The sequence below is a fragment of the Myotis daubentonii genome, chromosome 1 (assembly GCF_963259705.1).
Source record: "Myotis daubentonii chromosome 1, mMyoDau2.1, whole genome shotgun sequence".
NCBI lineage: Eukaryota > Metazoa > Chordata > Mammalia > Chiroptera > Vespertilionidae > Myotis > Myotis daubentonii.
Window position 1 is genome coordinate 96436452 of NC_081840.1, and position 19938 is coordinate 96456389.

General features: G+C 44.2%; 2 protein-coding genes across 10 annotated transcripts in view; one reads left to right on the plus strand and one right to left on the minus strand.

The window, feature by feature from the left end:
• The window catches only part of MPP7 (MAGUK p55 scaffold protein 7), a 356856-nt gene that overhangs the window by 254963 nt on the left and 81955 nt on the right, over positions 1-19938 (plus strand). For all 9 annotated transcript variants that reach the window (XM_059711505.1, XM_059711486.1, XM_059711523.1 and 6 more), the window contains 3 exons: positions 18301-18375; positions 18570-18766; positions 19235-19299. In XM_059711505.1, coding sequence (XP_059567488.1) covers positions 18301-18375; positions 18570-18766; positions 19235-19299 — 337 coding nt within the window. The remainder of the gene's footprint in view (positions 1-18300; positions 18376-18569; positions 18767-19234; positions 19300-19938) is intronic.
• LOC132242590 (phosphatidylinositol 5-phosphate 4-kinase type-2 gamma-like) lies at positions 1687-4693 on the minus strand. Its single transcript, XM_059711378.1, has one exon. It carries the CDS (start codon positions 4635-4637, stop codon positions 3372-3374), a length of 1266 nt encoding a protein of 421 aa, XP_059567361.1. The 5' UTR covers positions 4638-4693; the 3' UTR covers positions 1687-3371.

A 19938-nucleotide genomic window follows, 5' to 3' on the forward strand; every position in this document is an offset into this window, starting at 1 on the left:
CTGAGAGTTCATTGCTGGTGTATAAAAATGCCATCAATTTCTGCATGTTAATTTTCTATCATGTTAATTTGCCAAATTCATTTATTAAATCTATCAATTTTCGGTGGAGTCTTCATGGTTTTCTAATACAATTTCATGTCATGTGCTAATAATACAGTTTAACTTCTTCCTTTCCAAATTGGGTGCCTTTTCTTTTTTTGTCTGATCACTTTGGCTAGGATTTCCAGTACTATGTTGAATAAGAGTAGTGAAAGTGAACATCCTGTCTTATTCCTGATCTTAAAGGAAACACTTTTAGTTTTTGCGATTGAGTATGATGTTGGCTATACGTTTTTCATACATGGCCATTGTTACATTGGTATATGACTCCTCTATTCCCACTTTGCTGAGAGTTATTTTAATCAAAAATGGGTCCTAGATTTTGTCAAATGCTTTTTCTGTGTCTTTTGATTTGATTATGTGATTTTTATACTTCATTTTGTTTATGTGATATATCATGTTTATTGACTTGCGAGTATTATACCAGCCTTGAACCCCCCCAAATAAATCCCACTTGGCCACGCTGAATGATCTTTTAATGTATTGCTGGATCTGATTTGCTAATATTTGTTGAGGATTTTAGCATCTTTATTCATCAAGGATATTGGCCTATAATATATTGTCTCTGTGTATTGTCTTTATCTGGTTTTGGAATTAGGATAATGCTAGCCTTGTTAATATAGTGTGGCCTTAGCCAGTTTTGCTTAGTGTTTAGAGCATTGGCCCAAGGACTGAAAGGTCACAGATTCGATTTTGGTCAAGGGCATATACCTCGGTTGCAGGCTCAATCACTGGCCCGGGTCAGTGTGCATGTGGGAGGCAAGCAATCAATGTGTCTCTCTCACATGAATGTTTCTCTTTGTCTCTACCCTGCCCTTCCATTCTTTCTAAAAATCAATGGGAAAAATATCCTCAGGTAAGGATTAACAATAACAACAAAGAAAAGAATGTGGATGTCTTCCCTCCTCTTGAATTTTTTGGAGTAGTTTGAGGAGGATAGGTGTTAGTTCTTCTTTGAATGTTCCATAAAACTCACCTGTGAAGCCTTCTAGTCCAGTACATTTGTTTTCTGGGAGTTTTTTAAATTACTGCTTCAATTTCATTAGGTGTTATCAGCCTATTAAGGTGTTTTAATTCTTCCTGATTGAGCTTTTGCGTGTTTCTAGTAATTTGTCCATTTTGCCTAGTTTGTCCAATTTGTTGACATATAGTTGTTCATGGTATTTTCTTACAATCCTTTGTATTTCTGTGATGTCAGTTGTTACTTTGCCTCTTTCACTTATGGATTTTACTTGGGCCCTCTGTCCTTGGTTCTTTTTTTTTTTTTTTTTTTTTTTTTTAGATTCCATAATTTAATTTCTATATAGTGACAGCCATGGGAGTAAATACACAAGATCTTTTGTATTAGTTAATAAAAAAGATGAAAATCAGAAGCAACAAATGGAAGACCATACTGCTCATGATACATCAGCTACATGGTCAGAAAACCCATTCCTAAAGAACAACAGTTGCTGGTGTCATGGAGTCTTATTGCATTCACCAGGGGAACGGTAGGCTCTGGGCAGGAAGGTATCGTTAAGTCCCAATCCTTAACTGGGACTCCTCTTGTTACTTCCTTTGGAGCCAAAGATGGAGGGAGAAGGGGGATTTTTTTGTTGTTTTTACTTTTATTCTTTTATTTTAGAGAAAGGGAAAGGGAGAAAGAAACTATGATCCGTTGCCTTCCATATGCATCCTGACCAGGGATCGAACCCACAACCTGGGTATGTACCCTCACTGGGAATCAAACCCACAACCTTGTGGTGTATGGGATGACGCTTCAACCAACGGAGCCACATCAACCAGGGCAGGAATTCTTCTTTACGATCTCATGACTTCTTGAGACAGATCAGTCCAGCCAGATACAGAGCAAAGAATCTTTGCATCCCCACAGGCCAGTTGCTGGTATCCATCTTTATATTTTTTTAAAATGTAGAAGCCTCAAGGGGTATGGAGGATAGCAAGAAGAATGGCTGCCTTTGCCCCAAATGCATTGGAGGGTGGGGAGGACACTATCTGGGCTCATCAGGATCCTCTATATTCTGAGAATATCATGCATCCACACCACTATCTTCGGAGGGGGCTAGGTGATCGAGTTACAGCTCTGATTTCTCTATAGGAATAGAGAGTGAAGATGACTGGGAGACACAGTAGCAATAAGATGGGGTAGAAGAGGACAGAATAACAAATCCAACTGGAAAAGGGGTTTGAGAAGGAGTGGGGGGAGGAAGCATGCTAGGCACACACCTCCAGTGGGTAGAGGTTCCTATACTTGAGACCTCCATTCTCTTGAAATGTCCAGGGTTGACCCAGGTAGAGACATTACCTTCTCCTGGGAATAAAACCTCAGGGATGGGTAGGCATGAAGAAAAGAAATTTAACATGGGGAATGAACCTTAGACCCTTGGCCTATCATCCCAGCCTACAAAACTGTCACTCCTCCACTGAAGGGTTCCAGAGCCAGAAGGGGTGTGTGGTCTTGAGGAGGAGCAGAGCAGTCAACTCCTTCACCTAGCCTTGAACACTGTGGCCATCCATCTCTGGGCTCCTGTGTCCAGAAGTACAGAGGTGAGGATGGAAGTGGGGTGAGGGAAGATTGGAGAGAGTAGTCCATCCTTGACAGAGACTTTCTCCAGTTTTCTGCATAATCAATCACAAGAGTCCTCTTAGTTCCCACCTCCATGAGGTGCCAGCCTGCTGACCACTCTCCACCCCACCTGTGTGTGTAAGATTGGCCATATCTCATCATGTGTGCATGCCTGCACCCACATCTGTAGTATCTTGAAAGTCTTTCATCTCAGGGCCTACCAGGAAGCAGGTATGCCCCAGTGAGTTCTATAAAGTTATCAGCAAAATTCAGTCACTTAGTGTTCATCCCACAGAACAAAGTGCATCCAGAGTAGTTGCTTGAGCCAGTTCCATCTGTCCAGTCAGGTCCTGAAGACAGCAAACAACCCCCTCCCGCCAGATTCTTCTACTTTTATAGAAACAACAGAACATTTTACAAAAATCAAGGCACTTGGGAGAGAATCAACAGTAACACTCTAATGAAGCAAGCAGACATGTTGAAGGGGAGAAAGAGAGGGAAGAAAACTGGACAAAGGGGAGAGAAGATGATGTACTTCTGAGGGCCAGGAAGAGCCTACCAATAAGATGGAGTTATTTGGAAGGAAGGAGCCTGTAGCCTGAATTTAGCAGAGGAAGAGAAGTAGTGACCAGAATCTCCACAATTCCCCCAAGGCTCTCAGAACCCCACCACCTTGAACATAAAGTAGCAGTGACCACGAAATCTCTTAGGCAAAGATGTTGGTAATAAAATCCAGGAATCGCTTCGCATACTGCTCAGGATGGACGGTAGAGATCTCTGCCCCAGCCCCATGCTTGACTGTTTTGGCTGCATGAGCTGCTTTCTTCTTGGCATCATACTGCGTCAGGATGTCAATGAGGCCCATGAAATACACCTCCTTCTGGGGGGCCCCTTCAGCACTCCGGATGGCGTAGACATCAATGAAGGATTCAAACTCTCCAGGGCCCAGGGGCCGATGAGAAAGCATGTAGCTGCCAATACCCTCAGGGGAGGTGCCATAGGAGCCCACCAGAGCAGGAGGTCCAGTCAGGCCACAGTCCCCATCCCCCTCTGACTCCACCTCCCGCACAGGCCCCTCCTCCTCTGGTTCAGAGCCACGAATTATGTCATGTATGCCCAACAGAAGGCTGTAGTCCATGATTTTCAGCTGCACTAGGAACTCCACATCTCTCTTTAGCTTCTCTAGAAATATTTTCTTCTCTTCTTCACCAATATAAACTTTCTGGTTCTTGTTGAGAAAGTCCATATCCTTAAGGGTAGGCAATTCCTTAACCTTTTCTTTATCGCTGGCTTCCCGGGACACTAAGGAGCCCTTGAGGTCATACTTCCTGTGCACAGGAAGACGGTGGCTAAACATGTTGCGCATCACAAGCATGTCGCTGTCTTCATTGTCCACGCTCACTCGGTACATCCCCAGGAACTGGGGCAGCAGCGTGTTACCATGGCACTTCACAATGTACTGGTGGTAGTTGGAGAGGTTGCTATGCATGTCAGCAATGTCCTCACTGGATACTTCTTTGATGACCAGAGTCCGATCATAGGAGATAAGGAAGCGACCATCACTGCCTTCACTTTCACTTGGGGGACTTCGGGTAAGAGATACCAAGTAATCCTGGTCATCAATGCCAAATCGATCATGGAGGTTCCTGAAGACCTGGGGACAATACTCCTTGAACTTGAAGTGACTGGGCAGATTTTCCCTGTGGAAAAGGTGATTGTTGACCTTGATCTTGGAGCTGGCCTTAAAGTCATCTGGCAGCAGCATCACAGGGGGAGGCACCTGGCTGAGCTCATTGATCGAGTGGGCTACGCCCCACAGGAACACGCCCACCAGCGGGTCAGCCGCCCGGAACACCTTCACCTTCTGCTGCACGAAATGCTTCTTCTTGGTTTTGGAGGCGAAGCCGAAACCCTGGCCGGGGGCCGCTGTACTCGCCGGTACGGTGGCCGGCGGGGCCGAGGAGGACGCCATGGCCTCCCGCGTACCCGACCCAGGGGAACCCGGAGCCGGCCGCGATCGGTCTCCCGATCCCCTGTCCTTGGTTCTTGATGAGTCTGGCTAAAGGTTCACCAATCTTGTTTATTTTTTCCCAAGACCCAGTTCTTGGTTTCATTGATCTTTAGTATAGTTTTTATTATTATTATTCTCTATGATATTTATTTTCAGTCTGATGTTTATTATTTCCTTCCTTCTTACTCTGGATTTTTCTTGTTGTTCTCTTTCTAGTTCTTTTAGTTGTAGGGTTAGATATAGTTCACTAGAGACTCTAGAACAGGGGTGGGCAAACTTTTTGACTTGAGAGCCACAATGGGTTCTTAAACTGGACCAGAGGGCTGGAACAAAAGCATGGATGGAGTGTTTGTGTGAACTAATATAAATTCAAAGTAAACATCATTACATAAAAGGGTACAGTCTTTTTTTTTTTCCAGTTTTATTCATTTCAAACAGGCCCGCGGGCCGTAGTTTGCCCACGGCTGCTCTAGAGACTCTCTTGTTTCTTGAGGTAGACCTTCCTCAAGAAACAAGAGAGTCTCTAGTGAACTTCCCTCTCAGGACTGCTTTTACTGTCCCATAGATTTTGGGTTGTTGTGTGTTCATTTTCATTTGTTTCCAGGAAGTTTTGTATTTCTTCTTGCATCTTATTGGTAATGCACCCATTGTTTAATAATGTGTTATTTAGCCTCCATGTGTTTGAATGTTTTTGAGTATTTTAATTTTAGTTGATTTCTAGTTTTTTGCCATTATGATCTGAAAAGATGATTGATACAATGTTCTTGAACTTACAGAGACTCATTTTGTGTTCTAACATGTGGTCTATATTTGAGAGTGTCCCATGTACACTTGAGATGAATGTATATTCTGCAGCTTTGGCATGAAATGTTCTGTAAATGTCAATTAAATTATCTGATCTAGAGTGTCATTTAAGTTTGCAATTTCATTGTTGACTTTTTTTTTGGAAGATCTATCCAGTGACGTTGGTGGAGTATTAAAGTCCCCTACAATGACTATAGAGCTGTCAATCTTTCCCTTAAACTTCTCCAAGAGTTTATATATATATATATATATATATATATATATATATATATATATATATATATTTATGTGATCCTATTTGGGGGCATACATGTTTACCAGGGTGATAGCCCCTTGTTGGATCAATCCTTTAGTATTATGTAGTGACCTTTTTTGTCTCTTGCTATGGCCTTTGCTTTGAAGTCTATTTTGTCAGATATAGTATTTCTACCCTTCCATTTTTTTTTCATTTCCATTTGCATCAAAAAATTATTTCCATTTCTTCACTTTCATTCTGTGTGAGTCTTTTGTTCTGAGGTGGGTCTCTTATAGGCAGCATATATATAGGTCATATTTTCTTATCCATTCTTATCCCTATAGCTTTTGATTGGAGCATTTACTCCATTTACATTTAAGGTTATTATTGATAGGTACTTATATATTGCTGTTTTTATTCTTTATGCATATGTTCCTCTCTCTGTATAATTTTCTTCTTCTTCTTCTTACAGCAGTCCCTTTAGCACTTCTTATATGCTGGTTTTGTGGCAATAAATTCCTTTAGCCTGTTTGTTTGTTTGTGGATCTCTTTTATTTCACCTTCAATTTGAATGATAACCTTCCTTGATTTCAGATCCTTGCTTTTTATTACTATGAATACTTCATGCCATTCCCTCTTGGCCTGTAGTGTTTCTGTTGAGAAATCAGCTGACTTCATTATGGGATCTTCCTTGTAGGTAACTTACTCTCTCTTGCTGCCCTTAAGATTCTCTCTTTCACTTTCATGTTTGCCATATTTAACTGTGGTGTGTCTTTCAGTTCATCTTAAGTGGAACTCTGTGTGCTTTCTGAACTTGGTTGACATTTTCCTTCACCAGGATATGGAAGTTTTCTGTCCATAATTCTTTAAACAGATTCTCTGTCTCCCACTCCCTTTTTTCTCCGCTGATACCCCTATGTAGATCTTGTTACATTTCATGTTGTTCCAAAGTTTTCTTAAACTATTCTCCTGCTTTTTAATTGTTTTTTTCTTTTTTCTGCTCTGATTGAGTGATTCTATCTTGTCTTTTGATTCACTGATTTGGTCCTCTGCTTTGTTCAGCCTACTTGTTTTTCCTTCCAATGCATTCTTTTATATTATTTTTATTGATTTCAGAGAGAAAGGAAGAGGGAAAGAGAGATAGAAACATCAATGATGAGAGAGAATCATTATCGGCTCCTTCCTGCACATGCATGTGCCCTGACTGGGAATTGAACTGTAGCCTCCTGGTTCATGGATTGATGCTTAACCACTGAGCCATGCTGGCCAGGCCTTCCAGTGTGTGCTTCATGTCAGATATGGTATTCTTTATTTTCAACTGGTTACTGTTCATAGTTTCTATATCCTTTTCATGCTTTTGAGCATCTTTATAACCATTACTTTGAAACCTGTTTCTGATACATTGCTTGCCTCCATTTCATTTAGCTCTTTGTCTGGAGATTCCTCCTGTTCTTCCATTTGGGGCCTGATTATTTGTCTCCCCATTGTGGCTATTTCTTTGTGTTTTCTTCTATGTGTTGGGCTCAGTTACACAATTGTTTTGTTTTTTTTTTAATTAAATCTTTATTGTTCAGATTATTACATTTGTTCCTTTTTTTCCCCCCATAACTTCCCTCCTCCCAGTTCCCGCCCCACCCTCCGCCCTCACTCCCCACCCACTGTCCTCATCCATAGGTGCATGATTTTTGTCCAGTCTCTTCCCACATCTCCCACACCCCTTTCCCCCCCAAGAATAGTCAGTCCATTCCCTTTCTATGTCCCTGATTCTATTATAATCACCAGTTCATTCTGTTCATCAGATTATTTATTCACTTGATTCTTAGATTCACTTGTTGATAGATGCATATTTGTTGTTCATAATTTGTATCTTTACCTTTTTCTTCCTCTTCCTCTTCTTAAAGGATACCTTTCAGCATTTCATATAATCCTGGTTTGGTGGTGATGAACTCCTTTAGCTTGTCCTTATCTGTGAAGCTCTTTATCTGACCTTCAATTCTGAATGATAGCTTTGCTGGATAAAGTAATCTTGGTTGTAGGTTCTTGGTATTCATCACTTTGAATATTTCTTGCCACTCCCTTCTGGCCTGCAAAGTTTCTGTTGAGAAATCAGCTGACAGTCGTATGGGTATTCCCTTGTAGGTAACTGAGTTTCTTTCTCTTGCTGTTGTTAAGATTCTCTCTTTATCTTTTGCTCTTGGCATTTTAATTATGATGTGTCTTGGTGTGGTCCTCTTTGGATTCCTTTTGTTTGGGGTTCTCTGAGCTTCTTGGACCTGTAAGTCCATTTCTTTCACCAGGTGGGGGAAGTTTTCTATCATTATTTCTTCAAATAGGTTTTCAATATCTTGCTCTCTCTCATCTTCTGGCACCCCTATAATTCTGATGTTGGTACGCTTGAAGCTGTCCCAGAGGCTCCTTACACTATCCTCGCATTTTTGGATTCTTTTTTCATTTTGCTTTTCCGGTTGGATGTTTTTTGCTTCCTCGCATTTCAAATCATTGACTTGATTCTTGCGCTCCTCTGGTCTGCTGTCGGGCGTCTGTATAATATTCGTTATTTCAGTCTGTGTGTGCTTAATTTCTAGTTGGTTCCCCAATATAAGATCGAGGGTCTTATTAGTTTTCGTGTAGATCTCATTAAGTTTATCGGCAGCTTCTAAACAGTTCTTGAGAGACCTTAAAAGTGTGGTTCTGAACTCTATTTCTTCCTTTGACAATTTTGTCCTGTTTCTTTGTCTCCGCATTTTGTTATGCTTCCTTGGTGCACCCCCTAGTGGTCTTTGTTCGCAGTCTTATAGTTAAACCTTGATTGTTGTAGCTAATTCCAGGGAGGGTTTGACCTCCAGGCCAAGTGGCTATGAGAATCAGCTGTGTCAGCAGTGAGAGAACTTCTGTCCTCTAGGGAGGTGCTAATCTAGCCTTTGCCTGAGGCTATCCGGCAAATGCCTCTGTGCAGGGCTTGGGCGGGGCGGGTCGCACAGGATCAACAGGGTGGGCCGGAGAGAGCAGTTATGGCGGCTCTCAGTCCTGTCCCCAGGGGCTCTGCCTCTCTGAGTCCCAGCACCTGCTGCAAAGCTGGGAGAGAAAGCTGCACTCGCTCTGACCGAAGCCCGACAGTCCCGCTTCTCCCGTTTGAGTCTGGGTCCCTAAAGACTCGCCCGGATCTGGTGCTCAGAGTCTGTGACTCCCTCCCGATTGAAAACAACAACCGCACCCTCCGCCGCCAGCCCGCTCCGCGCACTCCGCACCTCAGAATTTGACTTCAGCACTGCGCCTCCTCTGAGTGTCCCTATGCGTTTCTCTTTCCCCCTAGCTGTAGGACTTCCACTCAGCCAGCGTTCCTGTGGTTCTGGGTGATGTCCCTTCCGTTTTTTTGGTTTCACTTTTGAAGTAGTTGTTCAAAGCAGCAACCTCCGGCGTTAACCTATGCCGCCATCTTGGTTCCCATGATTGCTTTTTGAATTCTCTCAGTTACACAATTGTTAACACATTGTATGTGGGAAACGTGTTTACACGTTTTACGTATTTATACGTTCTACCAGTGTAGTAGAGCGCGGGACACGTACTAATACGTTTTTTATAGACTAGCGGTAGAATGCGGATAACGTATAAATACGTAAACTAAAGTTATCGTAATTTTACTGAACATTGCCATTTGCGCAAAAAATTAGCAAAAATGGCCCGCGCCACCTGTTAGCGCGCGGTAAAAACTACCCGCAAACAATGTGTTAACACTTTAAGCTGGGTGTCTATAAAGGCAAACCTTGATCACCATATATGAGATTCTGTAGGGACTACCTCCCTAGGCATAGTTGTTCCCAGCAAGGTCTGGAGCCTGTTGGGATCCCCACTCCGGTGTGCCATTTATGTGTGTAGTTTGGTTGAACTCTGGTGTAGTCTGAAGCCCACCACTTATTGTGTTGGTTATGGGTCTTTTGGGTGGATATCAGATGCTGGTTGCTGTCAGACTTTGTGTGTAACTGGCCCTGGGTTACCTGTCTGTAGTTACCACTCTGTTTACAGTTTATGTCTGTTTCTACTAAATCTGTGCATGTGTGGGACTGGCTAATCTGTGTATATGGAGTTGGCTTCTTCCAGCTTTAGGCTGGAGGAAAATCTGTGGTCAGACTTGAGTTTCCTGGAGTTCCACCTCTACCTATCAGCTACTCTGCCTTCCCCCTGAGGTTGCCAGGCCTTCCTCCAGAGCTTTCTGGAGAGGGTAGACCCAGGCTAGCCCAGCTCAGCCTAGCGGGCCCCTTGTTTGGGGATTATGCATTCAAGCACTCAATGAAGGGAAATTAGTCCCTGCTTCAAAGCCAAACTCTTCAGGCTCTGCCAGAGTATCCATCTCTAATTACCCTTAAGGTGGCTTGCTGCAGGTTCATATTGGGTCTAGCCTACAGTATCCTCTGCAAGAGCAGGTTCAGCCTCCCTGAGTGCAGGGGCATTGATCAAGTGAGTCTCCTGTTGAGGTTTTTGCCAGCCCAGCCCACAGGAGGGGGCTAAGCAATTCCTCCCAGTCTTAGACAATAACCTCCAAGTGTCACACTTTTTGAATGGCCCACTCTGAGCCACTCTCCTGTCCCCCACAGAACTGCACCCAGCAGGGGTATCTGGAACTTTACAGGGCTGAACCAAACAGTCTCCTACTTTTTGAGTGCGGTTCCCACAGCGTGCAGGAAGGGCTGACAGGCACTACCTTTCTTTCTCGGGACTATGAGTTGGAATTCGCAGGAAGCTCGGATCTGCCTCTCCACAATGAAGTCACAGAGTTCAGCACTCATCTATCTGTGTCCCTGACAGAAGTCTCCCTGCAGACACCATCCAAAAGTCCCAGCTCTGTACAGCATTGATGCCCCTGTACTACCTAACCAAGAAGGAGGGTACAGAAAATCAGCCCTAGAAACCAAGATGGCGGCATAGGTAAACACTGGAAATTGCTGCCACACATAACAACTTCAAAAATACAACTAAAAGACAAAGCAGACATCATCCAGAACCACAGGAAGGCTGGCTGAGTGGAAATTCTACAACTAGAAGGAAAGAGAAAAGCATACCGAGACTCAGAGGAGGTGTGGAAGTAAAGTGCAGAGGTATGGAGGTGCACACGGAAAGGGCTGGCAACTGAGGATGCAGCTGTCTTTTTCAATCGGGAGGGAGTCTCAAGCTCCCAACTGCTCTGAACTCCAGTTCCGGGTGAGTCTCTGGGAACCCAGACTCATACAGGGAGAAACTGGACTGTCTGGCATTGGTCGGAACTCGAGGGCGGCTTTCTCTCAGAGGTGCTTGCAGAGATTACCAGGACACTGACACACGGGGCCTCTTAGGACAGGACTGAGGATCAGCCATAGCTGTTTGCTCTGCCCTGTTGATTCTCTGAGACCCCGCCCCACCCAAGCTGGGCACAGAGGCTTTTGCATATGAAAGGCCTGGCCCTTTGCAATCTGAAAATTACCTGACAAACTGCAGCTGGGTCAGAGAGACCCAGAACTTCCAAAAGAAGGCCCAAGGCCCCACAGCAGCTTTCATTGCTTCACAGCTGGGCCTCATCTGGGCACCTCCAAACCCCAAACAAACAAGAGGAATCTGCAGATCTCTCCGTAGCTCCTGCTGGGTAGCCTCAGGCAGAGGCTAAATTATCACCTCCTTAGATCCAAGAGCCAGTGTACCCAGTGGTCAGAGTGGGACCATCCAGATTACAACTCCTCAGATCCATAAGGGACACACTCAGGGGGCAGACTCAGTGAGCACCAAAGCCCCACTGAAGCAAGTCTTGCCCCAGAAGGGTGTCTCCAGCACAGAAGTTCTCCCACTGCAGACACAGCTGATTCTCACAGCCAGTTGGCCTGGAGGTCAATTCCTCCCAGTGATACCTACAACAATCAAGGCTTAACTATAACAAGACTGTGCACAAAGCCCAAAAAGGGGTGCACCAAGTGTGTCCACCTCAGGTAATTGGGGAGGCTGAGCCGCTGGGCCCTATAGGACACCTAGCACAGAAAGCCACTCTATCAACACAGGGAAGCATAAAAAAATGCAGAGACAAAGAAACAGGTCACAAATGACAGAAATGGAGGAAAGCAAACTACTGGATCTACTGGATGTAGAGTGCAAAACCAAATTTAGAAGGTTTTACAAGAATTTTCTAGAAACTGCCGATAAATTCATTGAGACCCTCAAGAAACCCAGTAAGACCCTCGAGGTTATGAACAAGGACCAACTAGAAATTAAGCATACACTGACTGAAATAAAGAATATTATACAGAGTTCCAGCAGCAGACTAGAGAATCGCAAAAATCAAGTCAAAGATTTGAAATACGAAAAAGCAAAAATCACCCAACCGGAAAAACAAAAAGATAAAAGAATCCAAAAATATGAAGATAGCATAAGGAGCCTCCTGGACAACTTCAAGCGTTCCAACATCCGAATTATGGGGGTGCCAGAAGAAGAGAGAGAGCAAGATATTGAAAACCTATTTGAAGAAATAATGACAGAAAACTTCCCCTACCTGGTGAAAGAAATAGACTTACAAGTCCAGGAAGTGCAGAGAACCCCAAACAAAAGGAATCCAAAGAGTACCACACCAAGACACATGATAGTTAAAATGCCAAGAGCAAAAGACAAAGAGAGAATCTTAAAAGCAGCAAGAGAAAAACAGTCAGTTACCTACAAGGGAGTACCCATACGACTGTCAGCTGATTTCTCAACTGAAACTATGCAAGCCAGAAGGGAGTGGCAAGAAATATTCAGAGTGATGCATAGCAAGAACTTACAACCTAGATTATTTTACCCAGCAAATCTATCATTCAGAATTGAAGGTCAGATAAAGAGCTTCACAGATAAGGAAAAGCTAAAGGAGTTCATCACCACCAAACCAGTATTAGATGAAATGCTGAAAGGTATCCTTTAAGAAGAGGAAGAAGAAAAAGGTAAAGATACAAATTATGAAAAACAAATACACATGTATCAACAAGTGAATCTAAAAATCAAGTGAATAAATAATCTGATGAAAAGAATAAAGTTGTGAATATAATAGAATCAGGGGCATAGAAAGGGAGTGGACTTACTATTCTCGGGGGGGAAGGGGTGTGGGGGGTGTGGGAAGAGATTGGACAAAAATCATAACCTATTGCCGAAACCGGTTTTGCTCAGTGGATAGAGCGTCAGCCTGCGGACTGAAAGGTCCCGGGTTCGATTCTGGTCAAGGGCATGTACCTGGGTTGCGGGCACATCCCCAGTAGGAGATGTGCAGGAGACAGCTAATTGATTTTTCTCTCTCATCAATATTACTAACTCTCTATCTCTCCCCCTTCCTCTCTGTAAAAAATCAATAAAATATATATTTTTTAAAAATTATAACCTGTGAAGGAGGACAGTGTTGGGGGGGGAGGGGTAAGGGCAGAGGGTAAGGTGGGAACCGGGTGGAGGGGAGATATGGGGGGAAAAAGGAGGAACAACTGTAATAATCTGAACAATAAAGATTTAATTTAAAAAAAGAAAAAGAAAATCAGCCCTGTGCAGGATTCCTATCTCTCCATGTGGCTGGTCTCAACAAAAGTGAGGTCCAAATTCCCAGCTCTGCTCGGGGTCCAAACCTACAGTTCAGATCAAGAATCCCAGACCTGTGCTGCTCCCAGGCTACGTGGCCAAACCAGCAGGATGGGGAAGTCTGGGTGTCTCCATATATGGAGGGAGGAGCTCTGACCTTGTACTCATGTGGGAAAGACTGTTCCTTTTATTTCAAGATACACAGTTTATCACTGACTGGGGTTCTGTCGAATGACTTTCTAGAAAGTAGAGAGTCCTTCAAAGTCACTGTTTTTTGTAGCCCCCAGATCTGTCTTTTGCTGGAGCCAAAGACAGCTGTGCAACCTCTCCAGTGATCAGAGTCTGGAGCGAACTTCTCAGGCTGGGTATGCTTGCAGTAGGAGTGCTTCTTCACTGGGATGATGTGACCCAGGCAAACAAAATCTCCCTGATTCCCTCTACCTGATGCTATGTGGGCTCTTCTGTTCATCTCTGTTGCTCTTGGTTCAGGATCCCTGCATGGGGATCCCAGGGGGAGGGAGCTTTGCACCAGGATATTCCTCTGGCCACTTAGCCACTGCACCTACTAGAGGGGGCTTTCTCTTTCTGCATCTCCGTTCCTCTTACAAGTCTCTACGTGGCTTCTTCATTGTTTCTTAAATACATTTTAGATCAGTTATACTTCAACTAGAGGCCCAGTGCACGAAATTTGTGCACTGGGGGGTGGGGTTCCCTCAGCCCAGCCTGCCCCTCTCACAGTCCGGGAGCCCTCAGTGGATGTCCTACTGATGGCCACAATCTGGCAGCAGAGGCTTGGAGCAGGCGTCCCGTGTGTGTGTGTGTGTGTGTGTGTGTGTGTGTGTGTGTGTGTTTCTGTCTGCTAGGGCCTGCCCCCAGCTGCTCCACGTAGGCTCAAAGCAGTTGCTGTGTGTGTGTGTGTGTGTGTGTGTGTGTGTGTGTGTGTGTGTGTCTGCTGGGGGCCTGCCCCCAGCCACACCATGGAGGCTTGGAGCAGGAGCCCCTCTGTGTTGATCTCTCAGGCTCCTGCCCTCCACTGCATGTTTTACTCTCCCTTGAGCTATGGCCAGGATGGGGATGCTGCTTGCAAGCTGGGCTTTCCTGCTCCTGGATCCCCATGGTGACCAGGGAGCAGGCCCAGCTGGGGGCTGCCCGCAGGCCAGGCTTGCTTTCCTGCTCCTGGATCACCATGGCGACCAGAGAGCAGGGAAAGTTTGGGGCTGCCCGCAGGCCAGGCTTGCTTTCCTGCTCCTGGATCCTCATGGTGACCAGGGAGAAGGCGCAGCTGGGGGCTGCCCGCAGGCCGGGCTTGCTTTCCTGCTCCCGGATCACCATGCCAACTGGGGAGCAGGCAAAGTTTGGGGCTGCCCGCAGGCCAGGCTTGCTTTCCTGCTCCTGGATCAGGCCCAGTTGGGGGCTGCCCTCAGGCCGGGCTTGCTTTCCTGCTCCCGGATCAGGCGCAGCTGGGGGCTGCCTACAGGCCGCACTTTTCTACTTACAGATGGCCGGATCACCACAGCGACCCAGGGTCCAGCTGCACTTTCCTACTCTCCAATAGTCATAGGGTCCTGGCTGGGGGCAAGGCTTAGCAGTGCAGGGCTTAGGTTGCACGGGGACCCGGCTGGGGGCTCAGGTAGCACACAGGGGTCCTGGCTGGGGGTGGGCCTTATGCCCCGCTGCCCAGCGCTGCACATGGGGGCCCTGATGGCAGCTCGCGCTGTCCCGCCCTGCCTGTAGTATAGGAAAGAGGCCTGGTGCACGGGTGGGGGCCGGCTGGTTTGCCCTGAAAGTGTCCCGGATCAGGGTGGGGATCCCGCTTGGGTGCCTGGCCAGCCTGGATGACGGGCTGATGGCTGTTTGCAGCTGGTCACACCCCCTTCAGGGTGGGGTTCCCACTGGGTTTCCTGACCAGTCTGGCTGAGGGCCTGAGAGCTGTTTTCAGGCTGGAGGGCAACTTAAGCTCCCAGCCTCTAATTTTTTTCATTCTTTTATTCTGGGATTTATTTACCTTCTATAGCTGTCACTGGAGCTGAGAGCAGGCTCCAGCTCTGAGGGCCGAAAGCAGGTTTCTAGGTTTGTTTGAAACTCTGTTGCCATCACTGCAGCTCTCAGTTCTGAGGCCGAAGCTGGCTGAAAGCAGGTCTCTGGAACTTGTTTAGCTTCTATAATTGCAACATAGTTGCTTAGAGTGCAGCTCAGAGCTGGGCTGCGGCAGGCGGGGAACCTTGGCTTCCTCGATCACTGGAGCAAGCAAGCCTTCTGTTTGCTTCAGCTGTGTGGCTGCCGGCTGCCATCTTGGTTGCTGATTAGCCAATGGGAAGGGTGTCGGGGTTATGGTCAATTTGCATGTTTCTCTTTTATTATATAGGATTGCTCAATAGTTTAGCTGTAAATCCAGTCCATGGCTGGGAGCAGCTGCTCTGTAGCTGTTTTGAACCTAAATTTGCATACCCCTTAATCAAGAAATGCAGATTTTGGAAATTAATTCCAAGGGTCTAATTTGGTATATATCTGTAAACAAGATATTTTTTTAAATATTTAGAAATTATTAAGGTTTCATTGATTGATTAATCATTCCATCTACATGATGGGTCACAGTGAAACAATCACAGTGGCTGGTAGACCTATTTTACCTAATAATAATGATAATACTAATAATAGCTTATAGTGATTGAGCCCTAAATGGCATTATTCTAAGGGCTTCACATACATTAAAATACTCCTCCCCCCCTCCCCCGCAACACACACACACAAACTAGAAGAATGGGAAGGGACTATAGAGAAAATTTGCTTTCTCTCTACTTATACAATTCAGTATTATATGAATTCTTAATAATATTTGTGAATTAATTCTATGATAATCAGTAACAATGATATCGTTTTGAAGTTACTCTTTTATAAAATTATAATATACTAGAGTCCCGGTGCACAAAAATTTGTGCACTCGGGGGGAGGGGGGTCCCTCAGCCCAGCCTGTGGCCTCTCGCAGTCTGGGACCCCTCGGGAGATAACAACCTGCTGGCTTAGGCCTGCTCCCGGGTGGCAGAGGGCAAGCCCAATCCCTAGGTGCAGCCCCTGGTCAGGCTCAGAGCAGGGCCGATTGGGGAGTTGGGGCCCCGCCCCCTATCATGCACAGAGCAGGGCAGATCAGTGGGTTGCGATGCCACCTTCAGTTACGCTAAGGGTAGGGCCGATTGGGGGGTTGGGGCACCGCCCCCTGTCACACACAGAGCCTCAGGGTGATCAGGGAGTTTGGGCGCTGCCCCCTGTCACACTGATCCCGGTGCCGGGAGGCCTCGTGGCTCCACTGATCCCGCTGCTGGGAGGTATATTACCCTTTTACTATATAGGATAGAGGCCTGGTGCATGGGTGGGTCTGGCTGGTTTGCCCTGAAGGGTGTCCTGGATCAGGGTGGGGGTCCCGCTTGGGTGCCTGTCCAGCCTGGGTGAGGGGCTGAGGGCTGTTTGCAGCTGGTCACACCCCCTTCAGGGTGGGGGTCCCCACTGGGGTGCCTGGCCAGTCTGGGTGAGGGGCTGAGGGCTGTTTTCAGGCTGGCGGGTGACTGAAGCTCCCAACCGCTCCTTTCTTTCTTTTTTTTTTTTTTTTTACTCTGGGCCAGCTTTAGCTCTGAGGCTTGGCTCCAGCTCTGAGGCCTCAGCTGCTGAAAGCAGGTATCTGGTTTGTTTGGGTTCTATAATCGAAACACTGTTTCAACTCCAGCTCTCAGATCCCGGCTGGCTGAAAACAGGTTTCTGGAGTTTGTTTAGATTCTATATTTGTAACAATGTTTCAAACTGCAAGCTCAGAGACCGGCAGCAGCAGGCAGGGAACGTTGGCTTCCTCCGTCACTGAAGCAAGCAAGCCTCATGGTCGCTTCAAGCTGCCTGGCTGCCAGCCGCCGTCTTTGCTGGCAGTTAATTTGCATATTGCCCTGATTAGCCAGTGGGAAGGGTAGCGGTCCTACGCCAATTACCATGTTTCTCTTTTATTAGATAGGATACTATTAAACCCCATTTTACTTGAGACTCTGTGCTGTATTGGAGCTCCTCCTAGGCTTGTCGAAGCTGATTCTATGCAACTTTTCCCGGCATGGCTATCAGTGACTTCACACTGGCATATTGAAATTGGCTATGGCAGGATTACTTATACCATGAAAATTGGCAAACAAAACAAATCAGGGCCCTTTTTTTATAAAACACAGTCCTGGTTTACCAGCACACCATTGATAGTGAGCCTCAGAGAGATCTAACCATTTTTCCCTTTCTCTCTCCTTCCCTGCCTCCTTCCTTCCTGTCTTCCTCTTTTCTTCCCTTCCTCATACCTCTTAGATATGTTTTAGATATTTACTGATCTTATGGAGTTAGAATTAGCAGAGACAACAGTTAAATAATTGTATAAATAATTATATAGATATGTTATGATAAATGTTAAAAGGGGGGAGAAATAAATAGAAAATGACATGAGAGTTTATTAAAGGGAGATCTACTCTTGTCTGAGTTAGCAAAGACTTTTGGGTATTGCTTGTTTTAATTAAAATTGAATAGTTATATTCAATCTTTTCATCTTTTAATTAATCTATTTTTTGGTATTTTACTCACTAACCAGAATGTAATAGAGATGAATGTTCTTTCTTATTTTTTCTGGATGATGATACTTTTTTGTGTATGTGGATGTTGATACTTAAATGTAATAGTCTGATCCTTGCACATTATCTGTTCTCCACATTTATTGTTATCTGTAGAAGGCACTATGCATAAGTAACTCGGCATGGCTGGCAATATATTCATCGGGATTTTAAAAGTGCACAAGGAGGTAAAAGTGGGTTTAGTGCTTGATGTTTTTTAAATTATTTGACAAACTTTAGTGCTTTCTCATGTTATAGGAATTTATACAAAAATACTTTTCTCAGTTTGATCTATCTAAGAATAGAAATCCCAAGCTTGTAAATTTTCAGATGCATTTAGTTTTCTACATGTTTTTTCTTCCCTCTCCTTGGCTCTAGAAGTGTTTTTTTTATAACTCTTTCCTCTAATAATCAGGCTCAGTCTCAGGGAGCAATTACATTTAAGATCATACCCAGCATCAAAGAGGAGACACCATCTAAAGAAGGCAAGGTAATTATTACTTTAAAATCTTTCCTGTGGAGGGTGAGGGGGCTAATGTGTTTTTCATCTAATACATATCTTCTTTGTCATGACAAGTTTATTTTAATATTCTTTTTTAAAATTGTTCTTAAATCAGAGTTAGAAGAATGTTGGCCATTTGATATTTTTTATATTTATTCATTTTAAATAAAACTTTCTTCCAGATGTTTATCAAAGCCCTCTTTGACTATGACCCTAATGAGGATAAAGCAATTCCATGTAAGGAAGCTGGGCTTTCTTTCAAAAAGGGAGATATTCTTCAGATTATGAGCCAAGATGATGCAATGTGGTGGCAAGCGAAGCATGAAGGTGATGCCAATCCCAGGGCAGGCTTGATTCCTTCGAAGCACTTCCAGGAAAGGTGAGCTACTGGCACGGAATGATGGCCTTTCTTCAACTGACCTTTTGTTCTCCGCAAAATATCGCTCAAGCATAGTGGTGATAAAATAAGCACTAACATCTTGCCTTAGAGTCCTTTATCCCTCAGATTTGGATTTCTGTTTTGTCTGAGTATGAATAATGACCAAAAATAATATGACAGTACCAGATCATATTCGGTTTTTGTTAAGAAGCAAATGGAAAATCACACATTAATATCTGAAACTGTATTGATGTGAAAGATGGCAAAAATAAGAGTGATTTTGGAGTGGGGATAATTTATAAAAGTTTGAAATTAGAGAATTCAGTTCTTAATTTGAGTAGATTGCATTGTGTTCATTCCCCCCCTAACTTTCCAGCTCTTTCTTAAGACTTTTAATATTTTGGTGTTATATTAACCTTGGATCTGCACTGAAAATTGATAGGCATATTGACCTTCTTTTCCTCCCAGGAGATTGGCTCTGAGACGACCAGAAATAATAGTTCAGCCCCTGAAAATTTCCAACAGGAAATCATGTAAGTTTGTTAATAAGAATGCAGACTAACCAAATCTTGGTATTTATTTTTGACTATTAAAGCAGGTATTTGTGGTAGAATGACAGATCATATTACCTTCTGATAGTTTTTGGATCATTTTAAATAGATTAAAGTGAATCTTTTGAAGAAAGGGGTGTTAGGAGTAATTTGTAATAAATCCATGGCTCTTTAAGAAAAGGACTAATAACTACTGCTCTTTTTGAATTCTGAATTTAGGTATTTTATTTCTCCAAAGCCAGGAGGTTTGGGTAAGATATTTCTTGGTAAAGATTAAGGGGAAAAATTCATCACATTCTTGGACACAATAGCAGTTGCGCCTAAGAACAATTAATTGTTCTTCCTCTTGGTTACCCAGAAATCATAGTAACTCTGATCTTTTACTTGTCTGTTTGGAATTATTACCAGACAAGATTAAAATAAAATAAGAGTAAGAAAAAAAATGACATAAGATAACTGAAAAATATAGTGTAGATTTAAGTGCCTTTTTTTCAGCCCACCTTTCTCTCACTTCCCTTTACTTCTCATCTCTCAAGTCCCCCATCCCATAAATTTTCTACTTCAGCTCTTCTAAATGTTTAAGGTATTTTAAGAGTTAAAAAAATATCCCTTTGTTTTCAG

Excerpts from the sequence above, each read along its gene's own strand:
- LOC132242590 (XM_059711378.1), bottom strand. The coding sequence starts at position 4,637 with ATGGCGTCCTCCTCGGCCCCGCCGGCCACCGTACCGGCGAGTACAGCG.